Genomic DNA, 16,224 nt, shown 5'->3' on the forward strand with positions numbered 1-16,224 from the left:
CTCATTCACTGTGTGTGTCCCCTCTATAATGTGGAGATTGGTTTATGTAGGTTTATCTGTACTGAACATGTACTGTATGGGCTATCTTCCCATATAAGACTTAATGCACTGACAGGGCTCCCACTTGGTGCTGTTTCTATAGGATGGCTCTGAGAAACTTTGAAGTTCTCTATTGGAACATAACCATTTGATGACTTCTGACTTCACATAACATTCTCTAGCATGCTGTCTTAGTTTCTTTCCTGTTGCTGACCAAAGGCAGCATGGGGAGGGAAGGACTTACGTGGCTCACATTTCAGGTAACAGTCTGTCATTGGGGAATATCAGGGAGTAACTCAAGCAAAAACCGTGGAAGAAGGCTACCTGCTTTCCTCCATCCTGTGTCCTCAGCATCTAGACCCAGCCATCCTTTCCCATCCCCAATCTGTACATGGTACATGCTGGCTAAGCTCACTAATGTCTCTAAGATGAGGCAGACTTGCTTATTCTCTCTTCTCTCTCTCTCTCTCTCTCTCTCTCTCTCTCTCTCTCTCTCTCTGTGTGTGTGTGTGTGTGTGTTTTGAGGAAGGGAAGGGTCTTTTTGCAAAGTCCTGGAGTAGGCTGGTCACAGAGCTGCCTCTGCCTCCTCTGCCTCTGCCTCTGCCTCTGCGCTGGAATTAAAAGCATACACTGCTATACCCAGCCAAGGGAGATCCTTTTTCTCTTAAGGAGCTCTTAGCTGTGTTTTGTTTGTTCTGAGTTTGGTTTTTAAATTACATTTATCTGTTTATTCTCAGAGAGAAAGAGAAAGGGGGAATGGAGAAAAAGCGAGCACTCAGTGCCACTTTTGTAAATGTCAAGAACAAGTTTTAGAAGTCATTTCACCCTGTGGGTCCCAGGTATGGAACTCAGGTATGGTCACACTTGTCAGTAAGTACCTTTCTTTACCCACTGGGCCTTCTCACAGGCCCTGGGTTTGCCTCTGAAACAGGCCTCTTGCACCCCGGGCTAGCTGTCAACTCACTGTGTAGCCAAGGGTGACCTTGATCTTCGTTTTGATCCTGCCTTCATTAACTTCCTGGGTGCTCAGGTTAAAGACCACGCCACCTCCCAGTTTGGTTGACTGGGTTTTAATGATCCTTAATTCTTGCTTGGAAGTCATGAGTGGAGGTGGTAAGTTTTAAAGGGAGCATGTGAGGGGTTGGGGAGACAGTTCAGTCATTAAAGCACTTGCCATGCAGACATGGGGGACAGAGTTTGAATTCCCAGCACCCAGGTAAGAAACCAGACAATACAAGTGATTGAGCTGCTTCTGTTTCTTCTTCGGGAACACACCAAATGGTGGATGACACCGGTGCAGCAAGAGGACCGGGAGGATCCGGGGCCCAAGATTAGGAGGCCGTGACTTCTGCGGAGGATTCGGCAGCGGTCTTAGGGGCTGCGGTCATGGGTGAGGCTGTGGCAGTAGTCGAGGCCATGGGGCTCGAGGAGGTAAAGCTGAAGACAAGGAGTGGATCCCTGGCACCAAGCTGGGCCGCCTGGTTAAGAACATGAAGATCAAGTCCTTGGAGGAGATCTTCCTGTTCTCCCTGCCCATTAAGGAGTCAGAGATCATTGGCTTCTTCCTGGGTGCATCCCTAAAGGATGAGGTTCTGAAGATCACGCCGGTGCAGAAACAGACTCGGGCTGGCCAGCGGACCAGGTTCAAGGCATTCGTCACTATTGGGGACTACAATGGTCACGGTGGTCTTGGTGTTAAGTGCTCCAAGGAGGTTGCCACTGACATTCGAGGGGCCATCATCTTGGCCAAGCTTTCCATCGTCCCTGTGAGAGGCTACTGGGGGAACAAGATTGGGAACACTGTTCCATGCAAGGTGACAGGCTGCTGTGGCTCTGTGCTGGTGTGTCTCATCCCTGCCCCCGGGGGCACTGGCAGTGTCTCTGCTCCTGTGCCCAAGAAGCTCCTGATGATGGCCCGGTATAGATGACTGCTACACTTCAGCCAGAGGCTGCACTGCCACCCTGGATAACTTTGCCAAGGCCACCTTTGATGCCATCTCCAAGACTTACAGCTACCTGACCCCCGACCTCTGGAAAGAGACTGTCTTCACCAAGTCTCCTTACCAGGAATTCACTGATCATCTTGTGAAAACCCACACCAGAGTCTGTTCAGAGGACCCAGGCTCCAACTGTGGCTACCACATAAGGGTTTTTATACAAGAAAAATAAATGAACTAAGTCTATATAATGAACTTATATATTATACAAGTATGAATATATATATATATATGATTAAGGAGGACAACTGATGTTGCCCTCTGGCCTCTATGTACATATGCACATATGTGCACATGCATCCACATACATGTATATAACCACACAAAAAGGGGGAGGGAGAAAAGAAGGGGAGGAGGGCTATCTTGAGGAGAAGCAGTGGCAGGTACCATTAACAAGTAAGCACCTTTGCAGGCCGGAAGGATGAGAGGAAATTTGATCCAAAGCATCTCTGGGCGCCTGCAGAAGGTTAGGGAGAGAGTGCCGTATACAGCCCTCCCTGCCTTGCAGATTCGCCTTTATAACTTAAGGACCTTGTACACTTAGCTTTTAATTGGTGATCAGTCACCCTTAGCTTTTGTTGTTTTTCTCTGATGTACTGATTACCTCCAGCCACATCCTTTATGAAACCTGATTTCTTTCTCTCCACTGCCACCCCCTTTCCCCGGCAGTCCCAGTGAATGCTATAACAACCTGAGTAAAGTGACTGATTGACACTCAGCAGTTCAGCTCCCCTTGCTGTGGGATCCTGGTTGCTGGTGAATCTACCAGTGCTCCTGCTTTTAAAATCTGCCCAGCACTAGAGCTGTGTGTGTATTGGGGGGGGGGGGTGTCTGGGGGTGTTTTGCCTGCATGTATGTCTTTACTACATGCATGCCTACTTAGACCAAAAGAGGGCATAGGATTCCGCAGAACTGGAATTACAGGTGGTTGTGAGTCTCCACATGGGGCTTGGGCAGTCCTGGAAAGGGCCCAGCTAGAGCAACCAAGCACCAGAGGTACGGCGGCACATGGAGTGGCTCCTGGATAAGTCCCGAAGGTAGGTTCCGAAAGGATGCCTCAGCCTCTACTACAGAACCTTTCAAAGAAGAGGAATTCCTCCAGAAGACATCTTGCTCTGATTAGCTTAATATATGTCTCATAATTTGACTTCCTGGTCAGGGTTGCCAGCTGAAAAGAAACCCCACCCAGTGCTATACACCACAGCCCTTTCTGACGTGCGTGGTCAGGAGGGCGCTCTGAGTGTTGTGTTTCATTCTGAAGCTGTGCTTCATCTGTCTTCACTCACTAGACTGTGAATCCCTTGAGGGAGGTGTGTGCCCAAGACTTTGCATCAAACATATGTGATGGGTCCTGGTATTCGGTAAATGGTCACAGAAATGAATAATAAAGGAAGGGGGAAAAATCAACCCTCAGCTGTGTTTAAGCCGCAAGCATTGGGGCTAGAGAGATGGCTTGATGGTTAAGAGCACTTGCTGTTACTGAGAATCCAGTACCAACATGACAGCTCACAGCTGTCTATACCTTCTAAGGGGCTATAGATTGCCTGGAGATTGGTGCCCTCTCCTGGCCTCCGCAGGTATCAGGCACACACATGGTGAACGTACACACATACATGTTGTTAGTGTACAGGTGATTCCGCTGGCTCGCCTTCAGTGGCCTAGCAGCTGCTTACTTCATCACCTGCCAGGGGCGCCAAGTGTGTGTGGCGTTAAAAGGGCCCCAGTACTCCAAGATCCCTCCCTCCCTCCCTCCTCCCTCCCTCCCCCCCAATTCTCTTCCTCTTCCTGTTCTCAGCACTCACCCCTCCTGCCCACTTTTTCTCTGCCCACGCAGCTCTGTTGTCTGCTGGTCTACATGTCCACTCAAACCCCTTACCCAGATCCTCGCTCTTCTCCCCTTCCTCTGTAAACCTCCTTTACACCAGCTCTGTTGATTGGCATAATTTCTTCCCGGCGCACCTTGACTCAGCCTCCCGGAAGTACCTTCTGGCCACATTATATTTCATAACTCGTGCAAAACACTCGTACACATAAAAGTAGGATAAATCTCATTTTTCTTTTTCTAAGGGGAAGAGAAGAAAACATCTAGGTGCTCAGCAAGGCAGAACTGCCAACAAGTAAAGCCCTCAATTCTGGGACTTTTCAAGAAACTTTCTACTTCAGAAACCTGAAAACAGGAAGCTGTAGAGATGGCTCAGGGATTTAAAAACACTTGTTGATCTTGCAGATCTTCTGGATTCAGTTCCCAGCAACCACATGATGGTTCGGAGCCATCTGTAACTCCAGTTCCAGACGACCTGACACAAAAACAGAATAATTAAAAAAAAAAATCTGAAGGCAGATCTGAGTTCAAGGCCAGCCTGGTCTACATAGTAAGTTCCGGGACATCCTGGGCTATGCAGAGAAACCCCGTTTAGAAAAAGAATTTTAAAAGAAGAAAGAACTCTGAAAATACATGTTACTTCCCACTAGCCCTGATTCATTCGTCCTCTGCTAGATCTCCCGACTTTGTTCTACAATTGACTTTTCCTGGTTTCATAGCCATGCCCACAAGAGGGCAGTAGAAACCAGAGCATCAAGACTGGGTGGCCTGGTTTCTAGCCGCTGCCTGGGTTCCACCCTGAGAACTCAATGAGACCACGCCCCCTCAGGTCGCGAGTCCTTGAGGGAAGAGTGTACTCAAGACTTTGCATCACGAATGTATGATGAGTCCTGGGACTTGGTAAATGACTGATCTCAGAGATGAATAATAAGTGAAGGAGGAAAATCAGCCTCGCAGTAAACGATCCTTACTGCAACCCAGAGTGAGAGCTACAGCCATTTTGGTGGATGAGACCCTTGGCACAGAAATTTCTTTAGCTACTAGGTGGCAAAGCTGGGCCACCTGGATCCATTTATCAGCTGTCTCCTTCTTCCTAAATATCAGATACCATCTGAACAGCAATTCCAGAAAGCCCCTAACTTTGTAAGCCTCAAAGTGAAATAGATTAGTGGAAATGAACATATCAGGTCTCTGGAAGCTCCGTCATCTCCCATTCCAAGAGCATGTTCTAAAAGCTAAATGCTAAATGTTCTTTGCAGTGACCCCGTCCTTGTCCTGGTTGGTTTTATATCAGCTTGACACTAAGCCACCTGCGAAGAGGAACCTCAGATAGCCTGTAGGCACCGCTGTGGTACGTTTTCTAGACTGATGATTGATGTCTGAGGGCCCAGCTACTGCTGCGGTGGTCCTGGGTGGTGGAAGCAAGCAAGCTGAGCAAGCCCATGTACAGCAAGCCACTAAATAGCATTCCTCCGTGGCCTCTGTTTCAAAGCTCCTGCCTGAGCTGTGTGATTAGGACATGGAAGCCAAATAGTCCCTCTCCACAAGCCAGAGGACTTTGATGTTTGTTTGTAAGATTTATTTTTAATTTATGTATATGAGTGCTCTATCTGCATGTACACCTTCATACCAGAACAGGGCATCAGATCCCAATGTAGATGGCTGTGAGTTACCATGTGGTTGCTGGGAGTTGAACTCGGGACCTCTGGAGGGTCAGACAGATGAGCTGTCTCTCTAGCTTCTGGCCAGGGTGTTTTCAAGCTAAAGCCAGGCAATGGAGGTGCTTTTAGTCCCAGAACTCAAGAGGCAGAGGCATGGGGTTCTCTGGGTCTGAGGCCAGCCTGGTCTACAAAACAAGTTCCAGGACAGCCAGGGCTACACAAGGAAACCCTGTCTTGAAAAACAAGACAAGCCGGGCCTGGTGGCACACACCTTTAATCCCAGCACTCGGGAGGCAGAGGCAGGCGGATTTCTGAGTTCAAGGTGTACATGCAGATAGAGCTGTCCCCACTCATGCTGATAATCATTATCTCATCAGTGAGGCATGTGCTGGTGTTAGAACCTTCGACTTCATGACTCCCAAGGAGACTAAAGACCAGTAGCTCCTAGGAATCCTCCAGGGCTCTAGCACTCAAGTGGTACAGCTGGGACATCCAGTCTTGTGGACTGAACAACCACTGAATTCTGAACCTTTCTGTCAGGAGAGAGCCACACAACCTGTAAGCTATATATATATATATATATATATACATTGCTGCATCCCATTATATATATATATATATATATATATATATATATATATGAATATATAGTGAATCCATTTCTTTGTATGACCACTTTAAAAGCCATATAAAGCAAGGTGATTAGAAGCACTGGCTGCTCTTCCAGAGAACCTGGGTTCAGTTCTCAGCATTCATATGGTGGCTTACAATGTCTATAACTCCAGTTTCAAGGGATCTCACTCCATCTTCTGGCTTATTTGAGTACCAAGCACACCTAAGATGTGTAGACATACATGCAGGCAAAACACTCATACACACAAAATATAAATAACTTTTAAAATGTACTAAATATAAAAAAGAAGTGGGGTGGTGGTGGCGCATGCCTTTAATCCCAGCACTTGGGAGGCAGAGGCAGGCAGATTTCTGAGTTTGAGGCCAACCTGGTCTACAGAGTGAGTTCCAGGACAGCCAGGGCTACACAGGGAAACCCTGTCTCGAAAAACCAAAAAAAAAAAAAAAAACCAACAACAACAACAACAACAGAGGGGATAAACATTTCCTCATTGTTATCACGGAACCTCCTACCCCAAGAATAAGCCATTGGGTACCCCACCAGCATTGTAGGAGGCAATCAAGCACCTCAAAAATTCCCCTGCTCCCTAATCGCATCTTCTCAGGTTCTTCTCATTGGGGTGGGCCCAGGAGGTCTAATACAACATATGACATAAGTAGGCCTTGCTCCCCAACTCAATGTGTTTTCTTTAAAAAACCTCTAGAAACAAAGCCCAGCTTAGAATTCTTTGTTCTTTCGCCTTCAGCCTGAGATACTGGTGACCACTAAAACTTGACCCACCCTGGTGCCTGACTCATTGTGTAAGGGACTAAGAATGTTTGCCAAAGATAGCTTGTAACTCTTCTGTAGATGAGCTGTCATGGATCATCCCCACTCTTATGTTTATTTAGTTTCCCCACCAAGAATGTTTGCCAAAGGTAGCCTGTAACTCTTCCATGAGATTAGCTGTAATGTTTACTCAGCCTCCCCATTCTTTGTGGACTTTTCCTCCCCTTTCCTTGGGATTTTTTCCTTTAAAAGCTCTCAGTTGTAACTGCTGAGGGTCTATCTCCTATGAGCCCGACCTCAGCATGCTGAAGTTTCCCGATTAAACCTCATGCACATTGCATCAAGAATGTTTTCTCTTGAGTTATTGGGGCGTCGTCTCATCCCTGGGCTTGAGTGGGGGTCTCCCCGGGAACTGGGGTGGGAGGGAGTCTTTCACTGTGTGTATGTTTTCTGTTCAAAGCTTTGATTTTTTAAAGATTTGTCTTTATTATTTTAATTATGTGTAGCTTGGGGAAGGGGAGTATGTGCATGTGAATGCAAGTGCCCACAGAGGGCAGAGAGGGCAGGGCTGGGGTTACAGGCAGTTGTAAGCTGCTTCATATGGCTACTGGGAATCTTCAGGAAAAGCAATATGTGCTCTTAGCCACTGAGCCATCTCTCTAGCCCTGTGTTTGTCTGTTTGTGACAGGGCTACAAGCTACCTCCACACACACACTTGTGGAGGCCAGAGGGCAGCCTTGGGGGGTGGGGAGTCTTCTGGCACCATCCACTTTTATTTATTTATTTCATTTTGTTTCTATTTTTGAGACAGGGTCTTTCATTGACCTGGAACTCTCCTGCTAAGTTAGGCTGGCTTACCAGGAAGTCCCAGGAATCCATCTGCCTCCACTCCTCCAGTTCTGGGACTATACATGCATACTACCACACTTGGGGTTTTTAAAATGTGAGTTCTGAACTCAGGTCCTCTAGCTTACAAAGCAAGCATTTCACTATCTCCAGCCCCCTTTTTCCTAAGCAAGGACAGCTCTGTCCGTGCCGGAGATGCTGAAGTATAATTCTGAAAGCTCAGTAATAACTCCTCTGCAGCCAGGTGTAGCAGCACCTTCAAAGCCGTGGCTGAGGCAGGAGGATCATGGCAACTTTGAGGTCAGGGAGTGAGACCCTTTCTTAAAAGCAAAGCAAGCCAACCTCCTAGGGTTCCGGTTCATGACGAACATGGCTCTGAGTCTTCCTGTTCCCTTGCCCTTTTTGCCACTGCAAGCGAGGGCAGCTAGGAGCAAGGGAAAACAAATAACACTCAGCCTGTGCTTCTGTTGCCATGGTGATGTCGACACGGGAAACACAGGAGAGCTCCTTTATACACTGGAGTCAGCTGACTGCAGAGGCCACAAACCTGAAAGATGCACAACACACTCACACACACACTCACACACACACTCACATACACACACACTCACACACTCACATACACACACACACACACACACACACCCTTCCTAAACATGCAAAGGGTTTCATGCTACCATTTGAACCATCTTTCAGTCCCTTAGCCAGACATCAAATAGATGACTGGCTTGCTCCTAAAGTCCCCAAGAACAAAGTCCTCTACCTCCCAGCCATCTGTCAGGTGTCTGTTTCACAACACGCATGGGCCTCTTGAGTTTTCTGTCTGTCCATCTCTCTTGATGTCCTTCCAGCCCAATTTTTCTCACTATTGCTTCTATGTGAAGCGAAGAAAGTCACCACCTGACATTTGAGAAGGTCACAGGATGCTGAAGTGAGGACCCGCTTGTTTTCCGCCCGCTACAACTAACAATGGCTTGCTCAGTATCTCCCGACTCTGTCTGTGGTTTGACATGTGGCCAGAGTGGGGACAGTCCCTGGTACCCCAGGCCCCTGAACACCTCCAGGAGAAAAGGAGTCAGGCACAGCAGGCTGCCATGCACAGAGCTCTCCTCCCTTCAAGTGAATACAAGAGAGAAGGCAGGCAGATCTGGGTTTAATCAGCATATTAAAGGCCCGTGATAGGAGATGGTCCACACAGCTTGGAAACCCACACTGGTGACAATCTTGCCCTCAGGGCTCCAGATGACCCTGCAAAACAGAAGTGGTTTCACTAGATTAGGAGTGGGGCGTTTCCCACCTCACATTAAGAAAAAAACAAAGAAAGAAATAAAATAATAATAATAATAATAATAATAATAATAAAACCCTCTTCAGCCTTCAGAATGGCTTTAGGAACCATCCTGACTGTGGAGGGAAGAGAAGATAAAACACGCCATGGCCTTAAGGGCTAATCTGATGTACAGGGTGGATGGAAGACTGTAGGAGGAACTCCTCACCTCTAGGGCTCAGGAAAAGGACTTGGTATTGACCCCCACACCTCAGGACACCTCCCATATCCATCTCCCCATCCACCTCACTAGACCAAAGACTCCTGTCACTGACACAGAGAGAACTCCAGGCCTCTGGTCACAGCCTCTGTCCCCCTAGACTGTCAGGAAACGGCTGCTGCTATCACACTGCTCTGTTGTTTCTCCATTCTTTCACAGCCTGGACCCATAAACCCTCACTGCTTTTCATGAGAGGGAGGCTAACACCCACCCAAAGCTTGAGTCCTTCTGGCTTCTCCCAGCAGCTGAGCACTGTGGCTTTGCTAATTAGGTTCCTTTCTTCTCTTTAATTAGCTGCATGTGAATTCTGTTGGGAAGTCTTGGATCCGTGAAATAGTCTGGGATGAAAATCAGAACAACGCGATCATCTATGCTGAAGGGGAAGCCTGGGCGACAGCTTACTCTGCTAAAACATCGGATGCTTTGTCCTAGCAGAACTCACTGGTGGTCCCCACTTACAACACAATCTCGGTGCCCGTGCTGTCTCTGGCAGCTGCCCCCATGAGTGCCAGGAAACCACCCTAGGTAAGGCCTGGCCTGTTGCCCAGGCTTTCTGCTCTTGGCCCACCTGAAGCTCCGGGAGCCACCAAGGCCTGAGAGATTCTGAGTTTTCTGCCCCGGGTCCATCTTAGGACCTGGCCTCCGCTCACTTTGCCATGCAGACCTTTTCTGAGAACACCCTCTCCCGAGAGAGCCAGGCTCACAGCGTGGAGACAGAAGATGATTTTTACACCAGGAAGAATGTGAGTCACAGTGCATCTGCTGCGGCAGGGAAGGCCTGCTCAGAACATCGTGGGCTCCCAGGGTTAACTGCACCCAAGACACCAGCCGCAGCTCCCCACTCTAGATTGTTTGACCGGAAGCCATCTCTGCAGCCATGTCCATTAAAATCACCTGGGGAGCCTTCAGAACCTTAAGCTGCCCCCCCCCGCCACCCCCACCACTCCATCCCCTCCCCACTAGACTAATTAAATAAAAATCTCCAGAGGCCAGGCCTGAGCATCAGCATTTTTTAAAAGCTCCCCAGGTGGTTTTAGTGGGCAGCCTGGGTCAGAAACCACTTTGGGATCCCCATAGACTATGGCTGCCTGACTCTCCTCTGGGAATCTCGAAATTATTAGTCCTCACCAAGAGAAGACCTGCCCCAGAGCTGCTCTGGCCTCATTTGGAGAAGCAAGACAGGAGAATGAAAAGGCCTTCAAAAACTAGCTCCTGTGAGGGACATCAGGTGAAAAGGGAACCCAGACTCCACAAAAAGTCCGAAGCTTGTCCAACTCTAGACCCCCAATTCTGCTTCTTGCACAGACACGTGGGGTACCCCAATGCCACCATACTCACGTGCAGCAAATTCAAGAATGTTGTCTGGTCTTTTCAGAAACATTTCTCTGTAAAACATTAGAAGAAGGAGGAGAAGGAGGAGAGAGGAGGAGGGAGGAGAAGGGAGGAGGAAGGAGGAGGAGGAGGAGGAGGAGGAGGAGGAGGAAGAGGGTGGAGATAAATGAGGGTCGTGCAGGCTGCAGCCACTGCCCTATCTTGCTCTTTGGGAAGCAATTTAATGATAGGCCTCCCCTTCTAGAAGTCAATAGATCAGGGGATCTGAGACAAAAACATGAGGATTAAAGCAATGGCATGGCATGGCTGGGCATGGCTGGGCATGGCGCGCACTCAGGAGACATGGGCAGGTGGATCTGTGTTGTTCAGGCTACCCTGGTCTACACAGTGAGACCCTGTCTCAAAAAGAACATAAACCAAGCATTCAAACAGCAAGAAATAAACCTAAGCCATATTTGTTCCACAGAGGCGCGGAGCAGGCAAGTGGGGCTTCCTCGGCTAACACTTTACACACTCAGGTCCAAGGAAATGTGAAGAGTGTCTCCAAGTCTTCAAGAGGCCCATGCCTTATGGACAAAATGCAGAGCTGTGATGGTCTGAGGAAGTTTATCCATGGATTTCCCAAGGCCAGGGAGACAATAAACAACTTAAAAAAACTTTAAGGACTTCAGATGGGTTTTTAGCACTGCTACACAGCAGACAGACATGAAGGTAATGTCAAACTCTCAATGCAGCCAGGGTACTGGAAATGTCTGACAGCCCAGAAAGTTTCACAGTTCATAAAACATATGTACTAATACTATCTCACTTTATGACATCCAAACCTCACCAGGTGTGGTGGCGCACACCTTTAATCCCAGCACTTGGAAGGCAGAGGCAGGCGGATTTCTGAGTTCGAGGCCAGCCTGGTCTACAGAGTGAGTTCCAGGACCGCCAGGGCTACACAGAGAAACCCTGTCTCAAAAAAAAAAAAAAGAAAAGAAAAGAAAAGAAAAGAAAAGAAAAGAAAGAGAGAGAAAGGAGAGGCCCAGGTCTTGTGTCTCCAAGGCCAGAGCTCCCTATAGTGATTTCTTGGCCACAGGCTGTCTGACCACCTTCAGTTCCAGGTACTCTCTTGGCCAAGTCTCCCTTCCTGAGAAAGCCCTCACTCAAGGCTCAATAATTTTGTTTCATTCCTCCTTTAGTTCAATTAGACAATTATATGTAAGTAACTACGATATATGAGGAATGATTTGAAAAGAAGAAGAAAAAAGATAGGGACTAGGGATATGACTCAGTAGCAAAGAACACTTGCTGCCCAAGCACGAGAACTTGAATACCCAGCATCCACATCAAAATCTGGGCCACAAACCTGGTGCCTGTGACCCTAGCATTGAGAAGACCAGAGGGACAAGGATCACTGGGGCATGCTAGTGTCAAGCCTCGATCCAAACTGTGAATAAGGCATAGAGCATTCTGGCCTCAACATGCTTTTGCATAGATACACACATATACACATACATACACACACATACATACATACATTCATATGCATACATACATACATACATTCACATACATACACACATGTTCACACACATGAGTACACACTCATACACACATATACATACATACACACACACACACACACACACACACACACACGCACATGAGTGCACACACACTCAAGCAAACAATAAACACAGCCCTGACTCAATTAGCTTATGGGCAAAAGAAATCAAGTTTCCCAAAAGGCCAAGGAACCTTGAATAAGTGTTAAAGGAAGATTACTCAATAGCACCTTGGGAGGAGGAACTGGTTACTGCAAGTGGGACCCCAAAACCCGTTACAGAGTAATTGTATTGAAAGGGGCCCTTGTGATACAAAGGGGATTTGATTAGCAAAACTAAAGATTGAAAGACAAGAGCATCCCAGGGCCAGGGAGACAGCAAGACCAAACAAAACCCAGAGATGCAAAGAGCTGTGTGTCCTGTGTGGGTGACTGCCTTGTGTCCTGGGTGTGACCGCTGTGGGGTTAGCAGCTGGCCTGTATCTGCTCTTATACCCCAGGGTCCAGGAGAGCACTCAGGGGTGTCTGCCTGGGCTTGGGGAATAACTAGAAAGGCTGGCTGGTTGGCAATGCAGACATGCATAGTGGAGGAGACAGGAAGTATTCGTGGTGGGATGGGTGGTAGAGCATGTGCTTAGCACAGGGCACCAGGGTGCCTGGCACTGTGAAAAAGAAGACAGCCATGGCAGTATGTGCTGGAGTCACAGTTGCAGGATGGAGCAGTACTGAGTAAAATGAAGTGGGCACAAAGTGGCAGGGACAGGAGAAGGCCACAGACAAAAGGCGATGCATGTGTGCTGTTAGAGCCGGCTCACACCTGTCCTCCCACCACCCAGAGGGCTGAGGCCAGCCTGGGCTGCATTGTGAGACTGAAGTCTTTAGAAGTGAGACCACCTTGTTTCTTAGTAGTGAGATGTTTCTCTGACTAGAGTGGCACCGTGCGTGGGAAAGTTTGTCCAGCTTAAGACTTGTCATTTGTCTCTATATTTCAACAGGTTGTTTGAAAACAAACAGAAAAGGCAGCCTTGAGGAGCCACTGGAGAGTCTTCCAGATGAGGGGTGATCGGCAGAGCTGTAGCTTGAAGACCGTCTGACTAAGCGTTCGAAGAAGCCGCAGCTCTAGCCCTAAGTCTGAGGTTTCTTGGTACCTAGAATAGGTTTGGTCTCTGTACTTCTCATTTCTCAGGCCCAGATTGAAGGTATTAAGTGCACTGTATTTCTAAATGGCCACAAATCACAGAATCCAGAAAACCCAAGCTGAGGACACTCTTCCCAACCAGAACTGATGCAGCTTCATCTGACCTGCACATCAAGAGCACGGCCGCCACACCCGGCTTACACGACACACACCTTTAATCCAGCACTCCGGAGGCAGAGGTGGGCATACTTCTGAGTTTGAGGGCAGCCTGGTCTACAGAGTGAGTTCCAGGCCAGCCAGGGCTATATAATTGAACTCTGTGTCAGAATCATCATTACCTCTCTTTTATAGTGTCGCTGGGGGGGGGGGTCAGCAAAATGTACCAAGATGACATCACAGTATAAATATGTAAAGGCACACATGGTACCACTAGCTTGTAACATTAGACCAGTAACATAAACCAAAGATTGATCACCATCACAATGCAGTTTGGTGACTGCCGACATGGGAAAACAAACCCGTCCCTAGCAATGGACACCAGCTTTAACTGCGCTGATTGGCTGGAGTCAAACAGAACTCGAGTACTGGAGGTAGTACTCTTGTTTCCATTCACGTTGCTCCACGATTCCTCGGATCTCTGCCCGTTACCCCATTAACAACTATTTTGAGACAGGGTCTCACTATGTAGCCCTGGCTGGACTTATCTATGTAGATCAAGCTGGCCTCAGACTTACAGAGATCCACCTACCTGTCTCTGGCCCCCATGTGCTGGAATTAAAGGTATGTGTCATATCCAGTGTCTTAGATCCAACGCCTTCACCATCTGGCTTCCTGCATTCTCAGATTTTTCTATTTAGATGGAATACCCTGAAGAAACCTGTTCTAGGACACCCTGGGAAATGGAAAATTTATGTTTCTTTATTGATGCTTGGCTTTTTGAGAGAGGGCTTTACTCTGTCATCAGACTGGCCTTGAACTCACAAATCTTCCTGCCTCTGACTCCCAAATTGTGGGACCATGAGATTGCCATCAAACTTGGAAAATATTATTATTTTGCCCTGATATCTTTTTTTCTCTCTTTCTCTTTGGTTTTTAGAAATAGGGTCTCACTAATGTAGTCCAGGCTGGCTTTGAACTTGTGATCCTCTTGCCTCAGCTCCCCAAGTGCTGAGGTTACAGGCTGGAGCCCCTATACCTTGGCTCCTTGGCATCTTTCTGCAGTGTTCTCAGGTAGGCAATGGTGCACTATTGGAACTCTTTTCTCCTGTGGGAGGGAACAGTGTTTTACACTGATGCCTGCCTGGTGCTCCCCAGTGCCACATTCCCTCTCCCAGGGACATTCGATGTATGTTTGTCTTTACAGGTGAAGCAAATGAACATTATGGTTTTAAAGAGTATAGAGATAACTGAAGAAAATTCACAACTTGTCAGAGTTACAAAAGGTCGACTCTTGGGAATTCTCTAACTTTTAAGAGGTCAAAACCAAGATGCACTGGTGCGTTTGTGTAGTTTCAACACCTGGGATGGTGTGGTCGAAAGAAACATCACAAGTTTAAGGCTAGCCTATGCTACATAATGAGTTTGTGTTCGAAGCCACCCTGGGCTATATGAGACTCTGTTTTTAAAAATCAATAAATAAATCAAAGGAAAAGGAACAGTTTTGAGTCTGGGTTTCAATGTGTAGCTCAGGCTGGTCTCAAACTGAAGGTTCTCCCTGTGTGGCTTTAAGAGTTTGCATAAAGAAAGAGGCACACATACTAATCCATTCATCTATTCCCAGTCAGATTTGGTAACGTTCTTACTAGCTCCCCAAGGCCAGTGCGTCAAGTCACCTACCTGAAGAAGCCGCTGATGAGCAGAGACACCTCTTTGTGGGTTCTCAAGTACTTTTCATTTGCAATCCGAGTCTGAATCTGAGGAGCAACAACCAGGAGTCAAAATCTAGTGAGACAGCTCCAGGATTCAACCTCGAAGGACAAGCGAAGCTGTGTGGGGTGCGGGGCATGGAACACAAGCCAGGTCTTTTCCTAGAGTGCTTGAAAGATATCTTCAGATTTTCTCTTGAGGTAACCTCATTTCTTTTCTCTTCTGGAAGAAATTCATAATGCCTGGGCTGGGCTGGGACTTGCTGAAGTTGGCCTTGAGTTCCTGATCCTCTTGTGTCTACCTAGGGAGTGCTAGTTTATGCAGGTGGGGATGAGGAGGTGAAGGGGATTGGAACCCACTGGTCTGTGATGCCAGGCAAGCACTCTGCCAACTAAGCTACACCCACTGTCCTTTCCCTGGCCAGACCCCTATCTGGTTCGCTTTGCACTTTCAGATGCCTGGAGGGTTGGGTTCATGGTCATTCCATCTAGTCCTCTGGCACTCAGCTGGGGGAACAGGCCTGTTCCCCTTTCCCGGGACCCTCCTCCCTGTTTGATGGACCTCAGACTTGAGGAGCTTCACTTTGACAGAAACGGGTTTTAGGCGACGCCGACTCACGCACCTTGAAATCTCGCAACTGCTCCAGTTGCTCCGGGTTCAGCGTTCCCGGATCCGGCGCCACTATCCCCTGGCCTCTGGTCTCCATCAAGCTGCACTCGGTTGTCTAGGCGACAAGCGGCCGGCCGAGTAACAAAGACCCGCCCCGCTGCCCGCCCCGCCCCTCTATAAAACCAATCCTTTCCAGGCAAGGATGGCAGAGTCCCATCGAGGGAAGCAAGGCGACTCTAGCTAAGTCAACTTGGATTTGGAGCCTTCAGGGGAGTACTTTTCTAAGACTGAGCTGAATTGTATATGAAATGAGCCTTTCTTCTTGCTCCCACTCGACCGACCTCAAATCGTGCATTTACTTAGCTAGAGGCTCCTAGCTCAGGGTCCCCCCAGAAACCAGCTCCCAACTTGGGCAG

General features: G+C 48.0%; 1 protein-coding gene and 1 pseudogene across 1 annotated transcript; one reads left to right on the forward strand and one right to left on the reverse strand.

Moving 5' to 3' along the window:
- Positions 1-692: 692 nt before the first annotated feature.
- Positions 693-2,185, forward strand: LOC110320375 (annotated as a pseudogene).
- Positions 2,186-8,904: 6,719 nt separating this feature from the next.
- Riiad1 (regulatory subunit of type II PKA R-subunit (RIIa) domain containing 1) lies at positions 8,905-15,905 on the reverse strand. Its single transcript, XM_021197142.2, has 5 exons — positions 15,822-15,905; positions 15,170-15,246; positions 10,653-10,699; positions 9,526-9,652; positions 8,905-9,015 (listed from the first exon to the last, which is right to left on the reverse strand). The coding sequence occupies exons 1-4, from the start codon at positions 15,903-15,905 to the stop codon at positions 9,582-9,584; spliced, it is 279 nt and encodes a 92-aa protein (XP_021052801.1). The 3' UTR covers positions 8,905-9,015; positions 9,526-9,581.
- Positions 15,906-16,224: the final 319 nt, after the last annotated feature.

The sequence above is a fragment of the Mus pahari genome, chromosome 4, assembly GCF_900095145.1.
Source record: "Mus pahari chromosome 4, PAHARI_EIJ_v1.1, whole genome shotgun sequence".
NCBI lineage: Eukaryota > Metazoa > Chordata > Mammalia > Rodentia > Muridae > Mus > Mus pahari.